This window comes from Oncorhynchus nerka, linkage group LG15, assembly GCF_034236695.1.
Source record: "Oncorhynchus nerka isolate Pitt River linkage group LG15, Oner_Uvic_2.0, whole genome shotgun sequence".
Lineage (NCBI taxonomy): Eukaryota > Metazoa > Chordata > Actinopteri > Salmoniformes > Salmonidae > Oncorhynchus > Oncorhynchus nerka.
In genome coordinates, this window is record NC_088410.1 from 20,094,522 (window position 1) to 20,110,662 (window position 16,141).

The window sequence follows — 16,141 nt, forward strand, 5'->3', positions numbered from 1 at the left end:
TCCTCAACCAACAGTAACAATGGAGGGCAGTGGAAGGTCCTCAACCAACAGTAACCATGGAGTCATAAGAAAGGAGCATCATAAACTACTACTCAAACTGTCATGGTCATTCTGAAGACTTTCATTGTGTTATTCTACAGTGGAACAAACAGCACTATTTCAATACACCAATCAGTCTTCCTGCTTTGGTAAAACAACCTAGGAAGTGTTCAGTACATTGACTAAATACATATCATGAATGTCACTTGTCTTTAACAAGTTTAGCCAGTTTTCCTAAAATCTGCTATGGTCAATTAGTACTAAACCACACATTGTTCTGCCTTTTGTAAATATGTGTTTAACCTGCCTTACAATAAATACATGTTTACAACCTGTTAAATAGACAATCATTAGACAATGAGCATCATCATACAGACTTATTTATTTAGTTTAGTTATTTATTTATCATCAAATCACAGCATACACACACAGCAACTCAGGTTTGGTTGGAACTTACACACACAGCAACTCAGGTTTGGTTGGAACTTACACACACAGCAACTCAGGCTTGGTTGGAACTTACACAATGATTTGAGGAAATGATCAGTCCTAAAACAATGCAAGTCTATGTGTATACAACATACACAGTACAATGAAATCACACTGTAGTGCATAAATTCATTACTAGAATCAAAACAAGTATTTCTGTGCCCTTGAAAGTTACACTGGGCTGTAGGTTGGGATGGAGATCAGGGGAGTAGTGCAGGAGGGACCCCATCCTTCATATGACATGCTGGGGGCTCCCACGGCTCACTCCAGACTCTGGGCCCCTGGGGGGGTTCCCAAGGCTCACTCCAGACTCTGGGCCCCTGGGGGTCAAAGAGAATTTGACTGTTAGAGAGGAAACACACCAGAACGACGGCCGAGTGCTTTTGACCAGAATATCGGCCATTAATTTTTGTTCTTTTCCCGACTACTGTACATTTCGGTCCAAAATCTCTACAATATATTAGCTCATAAACTATGTAAGTCATTACTAAAGTAAAATATTTACAGGTGATTGGCCCGATGGTGAGCGGCTTGAGGCGGATGGACTTGGACACAGAGCGGGATCTCCTCCTGGAACACACCTGTAGAGAGTGAAACCAACCACTAAGTCAGAGACCAAACACTAAGTCAGAGAAACCAACCACTAAGTCAGAGAGACCAAACACTAAGTCAGAGAGACCAAACACTAAGTCAGAGACCAAACACTAAGTCAGAGAAACCAAACACTAAGTCAGAGAGACCAAACACTAAGTCAGAGAGACCAACCACTAAGTCAGAGAGACCAACCACTAAGTCAGAGACCAACCACTAAGTCAGAGAAACCAACCACTAAGTCAGAGAGACCAAACACCAAGGAGACCAAACACTATGTCAGAGAAACCAACCACTAAGTCAGAAAGACCAAACACTAAGTCAGAGAGACCAACCACTAAGTCAGAGAGACCAAACACTAAGTCAGAGACCAAACACTAAGTCAGAGTGACCAAACACTAAAAGTCAGAGACCAACCACTAAGTCAGAGACCAAACACTAAGTCAGAAAAACACTGAGTCAGAGAGACCAACCACTAAGTCAGAGAGACCAAACACTAAGTCAGAAAAACACTGAGTCAGAGAGACCAACCACTAAGTCAGAGAGACCAAACACTAAGTCAGAAAAACACTGAGTCAGAGACCAACCACTAAGTCAGAGAGACCTGAAAGCCCAAGGAGAGAGTTAAATGAGTCTGAGAAGAACATCAGGACTCACTGGAGTGCAGGAGGAGCTCCCCTGGTCACACAGGCTGAGGCTGCAGTGCAGGAAGATGTAATGGTATTCCCCCTGCAGTAGAGCAGAGAACGAAGCCCTGAGGGACGAGCCACTTTCCTCCACTGTCACCTGGGTACGATTTGTAGGACACCTGGGAGAAGAGCCAAGAAACAGCAAAGGTTTCAAGGCATGTACGGCTACACAGACCGTACACGGCTACACAGACCGTACACGGCTACACAGACCGTACACGGCAACACAGACCGTACACGGCTACACAGACCGTACACGGCTACACAGACCGTACACGGCTACACAGACCGTACACAGCAACAAACACACCACACTTCACACACAAAACAAACACACATGGCCATGCAAACAGCCGATGAACAGAGTCATGGACCTGTCCTGAATCATGTAGGTCTGTGGGAGATTATCAGGGCTGGGGGATTCCGTGGTGTAGCAGTCTTCTAGAACAACAACAAAACGTTCTGCCTCGGACTCCTCTACGGACACGCCCACGTGCAGGGTGGAACCCGCAATCAGGGTGACTGGCTGACCAGCTGGGTAAGGCTGTGTGTAGTTGGAGTCGCGGTACAGAGACATGGAGGCCTTGGCCTTGGCACCGACTCGGACAACTTTATGATCAGTTCTGTGAACAGGTACAAAGGTACAAAGAGGTGAAGCTACAAATCAAATCAAACTTTATGAACATTAAAATAACAGTTGAATGTTCATAATGATGACACTGTTAGACTAAACAGTTCCAAAGGGGTTCTTTGGCTGTCCCCATAGGAGAACCCTTTCTGGTTCCAGGTTGAACCTCTGTGGAGAGGGTTCTATATGGAACTCAAAATAATTATATCTGAAACCAAAAGGTTTCTGCCTGGAACCAAAAGGGGTTCTTCAAAGGGTTCTCCTATGGGTTCTCCTATGGGTTCTCCTATGGGGACAGCCGAAGAATCCTTTTAGGTTCTAGATATCACTTTTTTTTTTAAATAATAGTGTCCTCTGCACAACGACAACAGAATAAACAGAATGGACTTTCTGCATATCTTCTCACAGTGGGAGAGGTCTGATGGCCACATCCAGACTGCTCTCTGTCTCCAGAGGATAGACACAGGAGAAGGGAAAGCCGAAGGGTCGGGAGCCATTCCTCCCATCTACTGGATAAACTAATAAGCTGTTGGAGTAGACCGCATGGGTGGTGTTTGTCTGGGAAAAAGGGAGGAGGGGATTAAGAAATATGTCATATTCATGCATTTATTAGGCCTGCTTGCATTAGTGATGTGTAGACTACCGTGAAATCACAGTGATTTGTTTGACAATTAACCACCGTTAACACTAATGTCATGACGTCTTCAGCCCTATTTATTTACATAACCTTTATTTAAAGAGTCCTATTGAGACCAAGGTCTCGTGACAAGACCAGCAGCTATTACACATTAAACGTTAGAGACACACATACTTCAAGGCAGGAGCATAGAAAACACAAAAATACAAAAACACAATTGAAAAAACAAGCAGAGGTTCCTCCACCAACAGTCTGAACTGAAAGGCACCACTGCATCCCGTGTAGCTCGGTTGGTAGAGTATGGCGCCAGAGTTGTGGGTTCGATTCCCACCAGGGACCGGTATGAAAGGCACCACTGCATCCTACTGCGTGGCTCTGGTAGAGTATGGCGCCAGAGTTGTGGGTTATTCCCACCAGGGACCATTATGAAAGGCACCACTGCATCCCGCGTAGTTTCGGTTGGTAGAGTATGGCGCCAGAGTTGTGGGTTCGATTCCCACCAGGGACCGGTATGAAAGGCACCACTGCATCCCGCGTAGCTCGGTTGGTAGAGTATGGCGCCAGAGTTGTGGGTTCGATTCCCACCAGGGACCGGTATGAAAGGCACCACTGCATCCTGCGTAGCTCAGTTGGTAGAGTATGGCACCAGAGTTGTGGGTTCGATTCCCACCAGGGACCGGTATGAAAGGCACCACTGCATCCCGCGTAGCTCGGTTGGTAGAGTATGGCGCCAGAGTTGTGGGTTTGATTCCCACCAGGGACCGGTATGAAAAGTATCAACGTATATTCACTCACTACTGCAAGTGGCTCTGGATAAGAGTGGCTGCTAAATGTCAAATGTAACTGTAGGTTATTCTGAAGGTTGTTCCATAAGTAAGATGTGAACCAACTAAAGTGTGTGTTTAGTAATAATTCACAAAACGTCTCCAGGGAAAATATTGGGGCAGCAATATAGAACCTTCTTGAACATAAAGTGAAAATATTTCTCACCTCCAGAGTGTTTCCACAGTGTCCCTCCCGTCGCTCCACCTGGTACCACACTGAGCCGTTACGATCCTCGTGGGCGGAGCAGCGTCCGTCAGCCAGGTGGGCAGAGGAAGCATCCAGACCAGCAGCCTCCAGGTAAACATTTGGAAGGCCCACCTTCAGGAGGCTCCGCCCACACACCAGCTCTGGAGCTAAGTAAAGAACTCGGGAGGTTATTTAAGCAATAAGGTGTGTGAACAGGTACATGTGTGAGACTGAGATCTCTGTGTGGCTTCTTATACACCACGCAACACGGAATGCCTGCATACATCCCTCAGCCGTGGTATATTGGCCATATACCACAAACCCCCAAGCTGCCTTTATCAACCAATCATCATTCAGGGCTGGAACCCTGAATGTTGATTGGCTGAAAGCCACTGGTAAGAGGAAACATTTATTTTTACTGTTCTAATTCCATTGGTAATCAGTTTATAATAGTAATAATGCACCTTGGGGGTTTGTGACATATGGCCAATATACCACGCCTCCTCTGACCTTATTGGTTAAAAGATACGCACGCCTCTTAAAGATGCATCATTTCACCCCTAAATCTCTGCGTTTCATAGTGTTTGAAAGAAAGACCGATCTGACCATACAGTTTATATTTGTTCAGCACTCACCTTTCCTCTCACATCTCCAGGTGGTCTCATTGTCTCTCACACAGGCATCAAACACTCCACATGTGGAACACACCGTGGTGTTGACGTCTGGAAGAGACAGAGGTAGTGTTGTTAAATGACTCTGTTATGTCTACTTATTTGAACACTCTTGATGTCTTTAAGAAACAGTGACAAGGACATTATGAGGTCATACCTGCACAGTGACAAGGACATTATGACGTCATACCTGCACAGTGACAAGGACATTATGACGTCATACCTGCACAGTGACAAGGACATTATGACGTCATACCTGCACAGTGACAAGGACATTATGATGTCATACCTGCACAGTGACAAGGACATTATGACATCATACCTGCACAGTGACAAGGACATTATGACGTCATACCTGCACAGTGACAAGGACATTATGATGTCATACCTGCACAGTAGGCCATGTTGCATGTTGTTGTAGGGACAAACTTGTAGACATAGTAGTTTCCATAGCAGGCTTTGACATGGATGGGATTTTGCCTCCAGTAGCAGCAGTCATAATAATAGTGTCCACAGACACTCCTCTGAACCACCCCGTCTAACAGCTGGGGATGACCTAATGGAAGCCACAAGGGGATCTCCGTCCCACACATGTATTTCTCCACACACCTCTCTGGCATCTGAACACTGGTGTTCCCCAGGAACAGGCGATACCATCCCTGCCAGTTGACAGACGAGTCACAGTGGTAGCCGTTAGCTGGACCGTAGTTGGTGGTGGAACGCCAGTCGTCATTCAGTACAGTGTAGTGCAGGCAGGGGTCTGCACAGAGGGACGTTCCACCAACACTGATACAGTCCTCTCCCACTGGACACCGTCTCCCCCCGCACTGAAACTGCACTGAACGGGAGTCGCCAGGACTGGAGTGGAGGTCGTCTTCAGGAGGCACCAGGCAGTTGAAGGATCCGGGGGTGTTCTCACAGACCTGAGGAGGGCTGCAGGGTTGGTCTGGGAGGGAACACTCGTCAACGTCCACACAGCCCAGCTCCGAGGACCAGCCGTAACCTTGACGACAGCAGGAGCCTTTAGCGCAGAACTCAAGGTCGTAGCAGGTGATGCCGTCGCCAACGAAGCCATCTTGACAGGTGCAAATGACGGACCAGGTTTGGAAAGCATCTCCCCTCTCACGTTCCACAGGTGAGTCTAGGCAGGTGGCTTGGTCATGACACGCCTCACAACTGGTAACAACCGTACCTGAGAAAACAATTCCCCCATAAAGCTTATGACAAGACACTACATTCAATTGAATCAATAAGGCCCGAGGAGGTGTGATATATTGGCCGTTATAAACTGGGTAGTTTGTGTCCTGGATGCTGATTGGTTGAAAGCTGTGGAATATCAGACATTATAAACGGGTTGGTTAGAGCCCTGAATGCTGATTGGATGACAGACGTGGTATCTGCTCTAATTACGTTGGTAAACAGTTTATAATAGCAATAAGGCACCTTGAAGATTTGTGTTATATGGCCAATATACCACAGGCTAAGAACAGCCCTTAGCCGTGATATATTGGCCATATACAACACCCCCTCGTGCCTTATTGCTTAAATATACCACAAGTATGATGCAAAATTACTTGTTTACTGTTATAATAACTTTGGTAACTAGTTTATAATAGCAATAATGCACATCAGTGGTTTGTGGTATATGGCCAATATGTCACTGCTAGGGGCTGTATCCAGGCACTGCCTAAGAACCTTCACATCTGCTGCCTAAAATACATTTAAACTCAAAACCTGACATTTAATCCTAGTAAGGAATTCCCTGTTTTAGGTCTGATCACCACTTTATTTTAAGAAAAAATGTCAGAATAATAGCTGAGAGAATGATTTATTTCAGCTTTTATTTCTTTCTCACATTCCAGTGGGTCAGAAGTTTACATACACTCAATTAGTATTTGTAGCATTGTCTTTAAATGGTTTAACTTGGGTCTAACGTTTACAGCCTAAGCCATTGGGTGAATTGTGTTACATTTTGACAGAAACTGAGTCAGGTTTTTTTCACAACTTCTTCCTGTCCACAAATGTTTTAATCAGGGCTTTTACTGTGGATAAGTATATCACAAAAGTGAGTACACCCCTCACATTTTTGTAAATATTTGAGTATATCTTTTTGACAACACTGAAGTCAGTACAGCTTGTATAACAGTGTACATTTGCTGTCCCCCTCAACACACAAAATAAGATGAACAAAAGGTTGAGTGGCCCCAAAGTGAACATTTCCAAATTGAGGGCCCAAAGTGTAAATATTTTGTGGCCACCATCATTTTACCTCTTGGGCATGGAGTTCACCAGAGCTTCACAGGTTGCCACTGGAGTCCTCTTCCACCATTTAGAAATTGCTCCCAATGATGAACCAGACTTGTGGAGGTCTACAAAAAAAAATCCCTCGTCTTCCAAAAAGGGTTCTTCAGATGAAAATGGTTTTTGGTAGAACCCTGACCTTCTGCAAAGAACCCTTTTGGAACCCTATTTTCTAAGAATGTTCCATGGTTAAGGGCTGTTCCTGTGCCTGGATACATCCCTTATTAGTGGTTTATTGGCTGTACACCACAAACTCTTGAGATGCCTTATTGCTATTATAAACCTGTTACCAACATAAATATAACAGTAAACAAATTGTTTTGCGTTATACCATTGGTATATTGCCTAACATACGGCTGGAATTCTGTTTTTAGCCAATCGGCATCCAAGACCCGAACTACCTGGTTTATAATAAGCTTTATATTGATGATCCAGACTTTAATCATCAATGCCCCTTCAAAGGAACGTTCCAGAATGATAGAAATCACATGTTCTAAATCATCTGAAGACAGGGAACAAGTCCATTATTTATGAAATTCGCTGTCATATATCCTTCTTTGGAGGCTAAATCTATGCTGTGTATCCTACTGCTGATTCATTAAACTCGGCATGTGAAAAACTACAACCAGTCAGAAATGTCTGAATTTCCTGCACATGAACACAGCAGTAGCCCTCCACTGCTTTAAGGATTAAGGGACCATCTTAAAACTGCAACACCTACTATTGCATGTGAAAAAATGTCAATATCTTCTCAACCACATGACATAGTGAACCTATTACAGTTGGTTTGAGATGTCTAAGTCATGTGGTTGCAAAGACATTTTTCAGTTAATCACTTGCACTTTTAAGACAGTCCCTTAGCTCTGAGTACACAGACAATAAGCCATTGAAATCAACGGAACAGAACAACAAAAACAACTTGTTCTCTATCGTCAGCTGATTCAGAATATGACATTTTTGTCATCCTGTCACGTTCCGTTGAATATTTATTGAAGAGCAAAGTCTGAATCTTTAAAATAAATCTAAACACATTGCGGTTGACAAGAAAAGAGGTGAAGTCTCAAAGAAACATTTTAAGTTCCATCATTTTTAAATCAGGAGTGGTTAATTATTGCCCAGATCTTTAACACAATAACACAATATCCCATATGACGTCCCGTTCCCTATATAGTGCCAGGGCTCTGGTCAAAAACGGTGTATCACATAGGGATTAGGAAGCCATTTGGGACTCAAACCAACGTCTTGAAATGGCAATAAAGAAGGTTAAATGCACATCTTACATTTGACGAATACCATGCTGAGTTAATAAATAATCATACTGAGATAAAGGAAGGAGAGGAATATATATATACATATATATATAATATAATAATATATTCCTCTCCTTCCTTATAATATAATAATATAATAATACTGAGGTAAAGGAAGGAGAGGGATATATATATATATAATATAATATAATAACATATTCCTCTCCTTCCTTTACCTCAGTATTATTATATGATTATATTATTATTATATATACAGTATATATGTATATATAGCTGCTCCCCATTGCTTTATTCTTGCACACAAAGCATCACCCATAACCTGCACTGGGGAGCAGCTATATATATATTTACACTGGGGAGCAACAGTATTCTGTGTGAAGCTCTCATTCCGTTCCCTAAATGAGAATCAACCCTTTACCTGAGCTGTCTGCAGTAACATGTTTAAAGAACAGGAGCACCATCAGAACACCCGATGACATCATTCTGTTCAGCTTCTCTTCAGATCAGACACACGGCTGGAAAATAAAGAATAAAAAAATAGTATTGATTTATTTTGGTACAGTTATAGCCAAAGGGAGCACTTCCGGCAGAGGAAGTTGATTAAAAAATGTTTTTAAACCTACGTATTTTGGCCTAAAAGTCTCCATCAGGGTCAAAACATGATAAAGGCTAACGAGCGAAACAAACAAGTTTTAGTTTTATAATTGAAGAAGCGTTTAAAAATAACAAATGATCAACTTCCACATCCTGAGTTCCTGAATTCACTTCAATTGTGGCAAAATCAAACAATAAAAGGTGACGTATTTTCATGCAGAAGGAATAAGAGATAGTTGAAACTATGGAAAAAGACATCGCTCACTTACCAATCAGCATATGATGGATTTGACCATTGAGCTAGAGAATATATCCAGTAGGTTTTCAGGGGGGGGGGGGTGGTGGGGCGCATCATGTGACTACAGTAAAAGGAATATTGTTTTTAACGGAGTTACTAATTAATCATTACTAATGAACTATTAGAAATATAATCTATGCCAGTTAGCCTTGTGCCAATGTGCCCATGGTGATGACACTGAAACATTGAACAACTGAATAAAGTGTATTGTTTAAAGCAGTGTTTCCCAATACCAAAAGGGGGGGGGGGGGGTTACATTTTGCCCTAGCACCAAACACATTTGATTCAGCTAATCAACTCACCATCAATCAAATGTGATTTGAATCAGGTATGTTAGCACATTGGAAAAATGTGTCCCCGTTTGGGTCCCCAGGACCAGGATTGGGAAACACGGCTTTAAAGGGACATTTCACTCGTAAATTAAAGACTTTCAGACCTCAAAAGTAGACTGGTTTCAAGGTTTCAAGATGGAACCCACAACATTGGTTGTGTAGATCATGCCATATGCCTCAATCCAAAGGGTTTCTCCAAGGCTGATCTCTTCCATTCACTCTGACATGAGTTAACTTTGGAAGTCTGAAAACGTCTGACAACCTTTCAGTTGAAGGTGTAATGTCCCTTTATTACCTGTATGGAGCTGAACTAATGAGCTCATCACTCAGAGTGTTATGTTGGTCTGTCATTGATAATAAGTCATGACCATAGGTCATACTGGTCGGAGCCAGAAGGGCCCATTGGGCGGGAGCCTATCGGTCGTTATGGTGGTAAAGTCAGAAGCTCGCCTCTTTCAAAAATGTTTCTTCTTCTAATCTGATTTTAAACCTAACCTTAACCACACTGCCTACTTTATGCCTAACCATAACTTTAAATGAAGACCAACCACACTGCCTACTTTATGCCTAACCATAACTTTAAATGAAGACCAACCTCACTGCCTACTTTATGCCTAACCATAACTTTAAATGAAGACCAACCTCACTGCTTACGTTATACCTAACCATAACTTTAAATGAAGACCAACCACACTGCCTACTTTATGCCTAACCATAACTTTAAATGAAGACCAACCTCACTGCTTACTTTATGCCTAACCATAACTTTAAATGAAGACCAACCACACTGCCTACTTTATGCCGAACCATAACTTTAAATGAAGACCAACCTCACTGCCTACTTTATGCCTAACCATAACTTTAAATGAAGACCAACCACACTGCTTACTTTATGCCTAACCATAACTTTAAATGAAGACCAATCTCACTGCTTACTTTATACCTAACCATAACTTTAAATGAAGACCAACCACACTGCCTACTTTATGCCGAACCATAACTTTAAATGAAGACCAACCACACTGCCTACTTTATGCCGAACCATAACTTTAAATGAAGACCAACCACACTGCCTACTTTATGCCGAACCATAACTTTAAATGAAGACCAACCACACTGCTTACTTTATGTCTAACCATAACTTTAAATGAAGACCAACCACACTGCCTACTTTATGCCTAACCATGTGAGGCAGAATGATGTACCAGTACACCCCCTGGACAGGACACTAGTCTATCTCCTGTTTCTGTAGGGTGAGGCAGCCTGATGTACCAGTACACCCCCTGGACAGGACACTAGTCTATCTCCTGTTTCTGTAGGGTGAGGCAGAATGATGTACCAGTACACCCCCTGGACAGGACACTAGTCTATCTCCTGTTTCTGTAGGGTGAGGCAGCCTGATGTACCAGTACACCCCCTGGACAGGACACTAGTCTATCTCCTGTTTCTGTAGGGTGAGGCAGCCTGATGTACCAGTACACCCCCTGGACAGGACACTAGTCTATCTCCTGTTTCTGTAGGGTGAGGCAGCCTGATGTACCAGTACACCCCTGGACAGGACACTAGTCTATCTCCTGTTTCTGTGAGGCAGAATGATGTACCAGTACACCCCCTGGACAGGACACTAGTCTATCTCCTGTTTCTGTAGTGATGTACCAGTACACCCCCTGGACAGGACACTAGTCTATCTCCTGTTTCTGTAGGGTGAGGCAGCCTGATGTACCAGTACACCCCCTGGACAGGACACTAGTCAATCTCCTGTTTCTGTAGGGTGAGGCAGCCTGATGTACCAGTACACCCCCTGGACAGGACACTAGTCTATCCCCTGTTTCTGTAGGGTGAGGCAGAATGATGTACCAGTACACCCCCTGGACAGGACACTAGTCTATCTCCTGTTTCTGTAGGGTGAGGCAGAATGATGTACCAGTACACCCCCTGGACAGGACACTAGTCTATCTCCTGTTTCTGTAGGGTGAGGCAGCCTGATGTACCAGTACACCCCCTGGACAGGACACTAGTCTATCTCCTGTTTCTGTAGGGTGAGGCAGCTTGATGTACCAGTACACCCCTGGACAGGACACTAGTCTATCTCCTGTTTCTGTAGGGTGAGGCAGCTTGATGTACCAGTACACCCCTGGACAGGACACTAGTCTATCTCCTGTTTCTGTAGGGTGAGGCAGCCTGATGTACCAGTACACCCCCTGGACAGGACACTAGTCTATCTCCTGTTTCTGTAGGGTGAGGCAGCCTGATGTACCAGTACACCCCCTGGACAGGACACTAGTCTATCTCCTGTTTCTGTAGGGTGAGGCAGAATGATGTACCAGTACACCCCCTGGACAGGACACTAGTCTATCTCCTGTTTCTGTAGGGTGAGGCAGAATGATGTACCAGTACACCCCCTGGACAGGACACTAGTCTATCTCCTGTTTCTGTAGGGTGAGGCAGCCTGATGTACCAGTACACCCCCTGGACAGGACACTAGTCTATCTCCTGTTTCTGTAGGGTGAGGCAGAATGATGTACCAGTACACCCCCTGGACAGGACACTAGTCTATCTCCTGTTTCTGTAGGGTGAGGCAGCCTGATGTACCAGTACACCCCCTGGACAGGACACTAGTCTATCTCCTGTTTCTGTAGGGTGAGGCAGCCTGATGTACCAGTACACCCCCTGGACAGGACACTAGTCTATCTCCTGTTTCTGTAGGGTGAGGCAGCTTGATGTACCAGTACACCCCCTGGACAGGACACTAGTCTATCTCCTGTTTCTGTAGGGTGAGGCAGCCTGATGTACCAGTACACCCCCTGGACAGGACACTAGTCTATCTCCTGTTTCTGTAGGGTGAGGCAGCCTGATGTACCAGTGACAGGACACTAGTCAGTTTCTGTAGTGATGTACCAGTACACCCCTGGACAGGACACTAGTCTATCTCCTGTTTCTGTAGGGTGAGGCAGCCTGATGTACCAGTACACCCCTGGACAGGACACTAGTCAATCTCCTGTTTCTGTAGGGTGAGGCAGCCTGATACCAGTACACCCCTGGACAGGACACTAGTCTATCCCCTGTTTCTGTAGGGTGAGGCAGAATGATGTACCAGTACACCCCCTGGACAGGACACTAGTCTATCTCCTGTTTCTGTAGGGTGAGGCAGAATGATGTACCAGTACACCCCCTGGACAGGACACTAGTCTATCTCCTGTTTCTGTAGGGTGAGGCAGCCTGATGTACCAGTACACCCCCTGGACAGGACACTAGTCTATCTCCTGTTTCTGTAGGGTGAGGCAGCTTGATGTACCAGTACACCCCCTGGACAGGACACTAGTCTATCTCCTGTTTCTGTAGGGTGAGGCAGCTTGATGTACCAGTACACCCCCTGGACAGGACACTAGTCTATCTCCTGTTTCTGTAGGGTGAGGCAGCCTGATGTACCAGTACACCCCCTGGACAGGACACTAGTCTATCTCCTGTTTCTGTAGGGTGAGGCAGTCTGATGTACCAGTACACCCCCTGGACAGGACACTAGTCTATCTCCTGTTTCTGTAGGGTGAGGCAGCCTGATGTACCAGTACACCCCCTGGACAGGACACTAGTCTATCTCCTGTTTCTGTAGGGTGAGGCAGCCTGATGTACCAGTTCACCCCCTGGAAAGATGCTGTCACTGATATCAAGTTACATTTATTGGAGAACCCAATATCTTCCCATGATAATGATAATCTTCCCATGATAATCTCACACACACACACACACACACACACACACACACACACACACACACACACACACACACACACACACACACACACACACACAATAAATGTGTGTAATTGTAATCAGTCAGTTACGCATCTCCTCCTGCAAGAAACTCTTATCTAATGCTGTACAAACAATCCTCTGCTCCATTCTCAAAAACATCATAAAATGTAACCTACTGGTTAATCTTAGTGGTCTGATTAAATACATTCACAACTGAGTTAGGAAATAGGACACACACAAACAAACACACACTGCCACACACACAACACACACACTGCCACACACACACACTGCCACACACACACACTGCCACACACACTGCCACACACACTGCCACACACACACACTGCCACACACACACACTGCCACACACAACACACACACACAACACACACACACACTGCCACACACCCACACACACACAGCCACACACACACACACACACACACACACACACACACACACACACACACACACACACACACACACACACACACACACACACACACACACACACTGCCACACACACACACTGCCACACACAACACACACACTGCCACACACAACACACACACTGCCACACACACACACTGCCACACACAACACACACACTGCCCCACACAACACATACACTGCCCCACACACACTGCCACACACACACACACACTGCCACACACACACTGCCACACACACACTGCCACACACACACAGCACACACACACACACACACACACTGCCACACACACACTGCCACACACACACACACACACAGCCACACACACACACACACTGCCACACACACACTGCCACACACACACTGCCACACACACTGCCGCACACACACACTGCCACACACACACACACACACACTGCCACACACACACACACACACTGCCACACACACACACACTGCCACACACACACACTGCCACACACACACACTGTCACACACACACTGCCACACACAACACACACACTGCCACACACACACACTGCCACACACACACACACTGCCACACACACTGCCACACACACACACACACTGCCACACAAACACTGCCACACACACACTGCCACACACACACACACCTGGATTCAATCCAAGGCGTATTTTAGAGCAGCTATCATATGATGTATATTGTCGTGTGTTGAATTGGATTGAATCCCAGTCCCAGTACAAGGGCCTGAAGGCAACACCCACATTGAGTATAATGTAACAATGGAGAGAAGTGGAAGGTCCTCAACCAACAGTAACAATGGAGAGAAGTGGAAGGTCCTCAACCAACAGTAACAATGGAGAGAAGTGGAAGGTCCTCAACCAACAGTAACAATGGAGAGAAGTGGAAGGTCCTCAACCAACAGTAACAATGGAGAGAAGTGGAAGGTCCTCAACCAACAGTAACAATGGAGAGAAGTGGAAGGTCCTCAACCAACAGTAACAATGGAGAGAAGTGGAAGGTCCTCAACCAACAGTAACAATGGAGAGAAGTGGAAGGTCCTCAACCAACAGTAACAATGGAGAGAAGTGGAAGGTCCTCAACCAACAGTAACAATGGAGAGAAGTGGAAGGTCCTCAACCAACAGTAACAATGGAGAGAAGTGGAAGGTCCTCAACCAACAGTAACAATGGAGAGAAGTGGAAGGTCCTCAACCAACAGTAACAATGGAGAGAAGTGGAAGGTCCTCAACCAACAGTAACAATGGAGAGAGGTGGAAGGTCCTCAACTATATTAGGTTGAAAACGTATAAATTACAATTCACCCTAAATACAGTACGTCAAATTCATTGAATGACAACAAACAAGAACAAGATGATCCTTATTACAGAATCTGTATCTATACAAAAGTAGTTTTGAATGCCTGCACCTTTCACCTTCTCCTCGATCCCACACACTTCCCCACAAGCATCCCTATTAACCTCAGACAATCTTATCATCTACAGCATGTGAAATACCATTCTTCTCTACCTGAGATTATCACCAACAGAAGAAACAACCAGTTTGCTGTCATCATTCTGCACAGAAGTCTCCAGCTCAAGCAAGAACCTTAAAATATATGTTTTAATGGGTTACTTTTGTTCACATGCTATTTGGTACAGAATAGATTAGACGTTTTGATTTAGTTTAAACCTCATCGTTAGTAAAATATCATTTAATCCAACAACTACCATCTCTGTGGAGTCTCTACGACAACAGCCTTGCATTACTTACATCAAGTTGTATTAGCGTGCCATTCACAGAGGACGAATGTCAGAGTGGAGCATTAGGCTTTCAGTATACAATGGTAGTAGGGGAGGGGGAGCCGTGTGGCTATTAGAATAAAGAGTCATTATTTCCAAATGACTGATTAGAGGGTTTGAGAAAGGATAACAGTATATTTAAGATAACAGTGCTTTTAATGTTTTGATTATGATCACATCGTTTCCTAGGCTACACAACTCCCACTGGGGCTATTCGTTAACACTTTTAGTGACCTTGCTCAAGTTTGAGTCAGTATGTAGTTGTTTGTGTTCCAGATTGCTTCTTTCATCAAACATACTGGTTAACCTTGATGGTCAGTGGTTTGATTACATACATTCACAACTGATTTGAGTGCATGATGGTCTGAGCTAGGAAATATGACACACATGAACACGCGCACACACACACACACACACACACACACACACACACACACACACACACACACACACACACACACACACACACACACACACACACACACACACACACACACACACACACACACACACACACACACACAGGGCCTGAAGGCACCACCCACATTGAGTTTACTGTAACAATGGAGAGAAGTGGAAGGTCCTCAACCAACAGTAAC

General features: G+C 44.7%; 1 protein-coding gene across 4 annotated transcripts; it reads right to left on the minus strand.

The window, feature by feature from the left end:
- Window positions 1-401: 401 nt before the first annotated feature.
- Window positions 402-15,619, minus strand: LOC115118394 (uromodulin-like). 4 transcript variants are annotated; one of them, XM_065001228.1, is made up of 12 exons: window positions 15,514-15,611; window positions 15,271-15,348; window positions 9,191-9,280; window positions 8,746-8,842; window positions 5,144-5,947; window positions 4,720-4,806; window positions 4,064-4,251; window positions 2,843-2,994; window positions 2,183-2,431; window positions 1,777-1,927; window positions 1,034-1,109; window positions 402-848 (listed from the first exon to the last, which is right to left on the minus strand). In XM_065001228.1, the coding sequence occupies exons 4-12, from the start codon at window positions 8,807-8,809 to the stop codon at window positions 829-831; spliced, it is 1,791 nt and encodes a 596-aa protein (XP_064857300.1). In that variant the 5' UTR covers window positions 8,810-8,842; window positions 9,191-9,280; window positions 15,271-15,348; window positions 15,514-15,611; the 3' UTR covers window positions 402-828. The 4 variants fall into 4 exon arrangements, with proteins under 4 accessions (XP_064857300.1, XP_064857302.1, XP_064857301.1 ...); XM_065001230.1 differs by lacking the exon at window positions 9,191-9,280; XM_065001229.1 differs by lacking the exon at window positions 15,271-15,348 and having other exon boundaries at window positions 15,514-15,604.
- Window positions 15,620-16,141: the final 522 nt, after the last annotated feature.

Excerpts from the sequence above, each read along its gene's own strand:
- LOC115118394 (XM_065001227.1), bottom strand. The coding sequence starts at position 8,809 with ATGATGTCATCGGGTGTTCTGATGGTGCTCCTGTTCTTTAAACATGTT. Across the intron at positions 4,252-4,719 it reads CTGGAGATGTGAGAGGAAAG|CTCCAGAGCTGGTGTGTGGG; the intron begins GTGAGTGCTGAA and ends TTCTTTACTTAG. Across the intron at positions 1,110-1,776 it reads GGAGCTCCTCCTGCACTCCA|GTGTGTTCCAGGAGGAGATC; the intron begins GTGAGTCCTGAT and ends CACTCTCTACAG.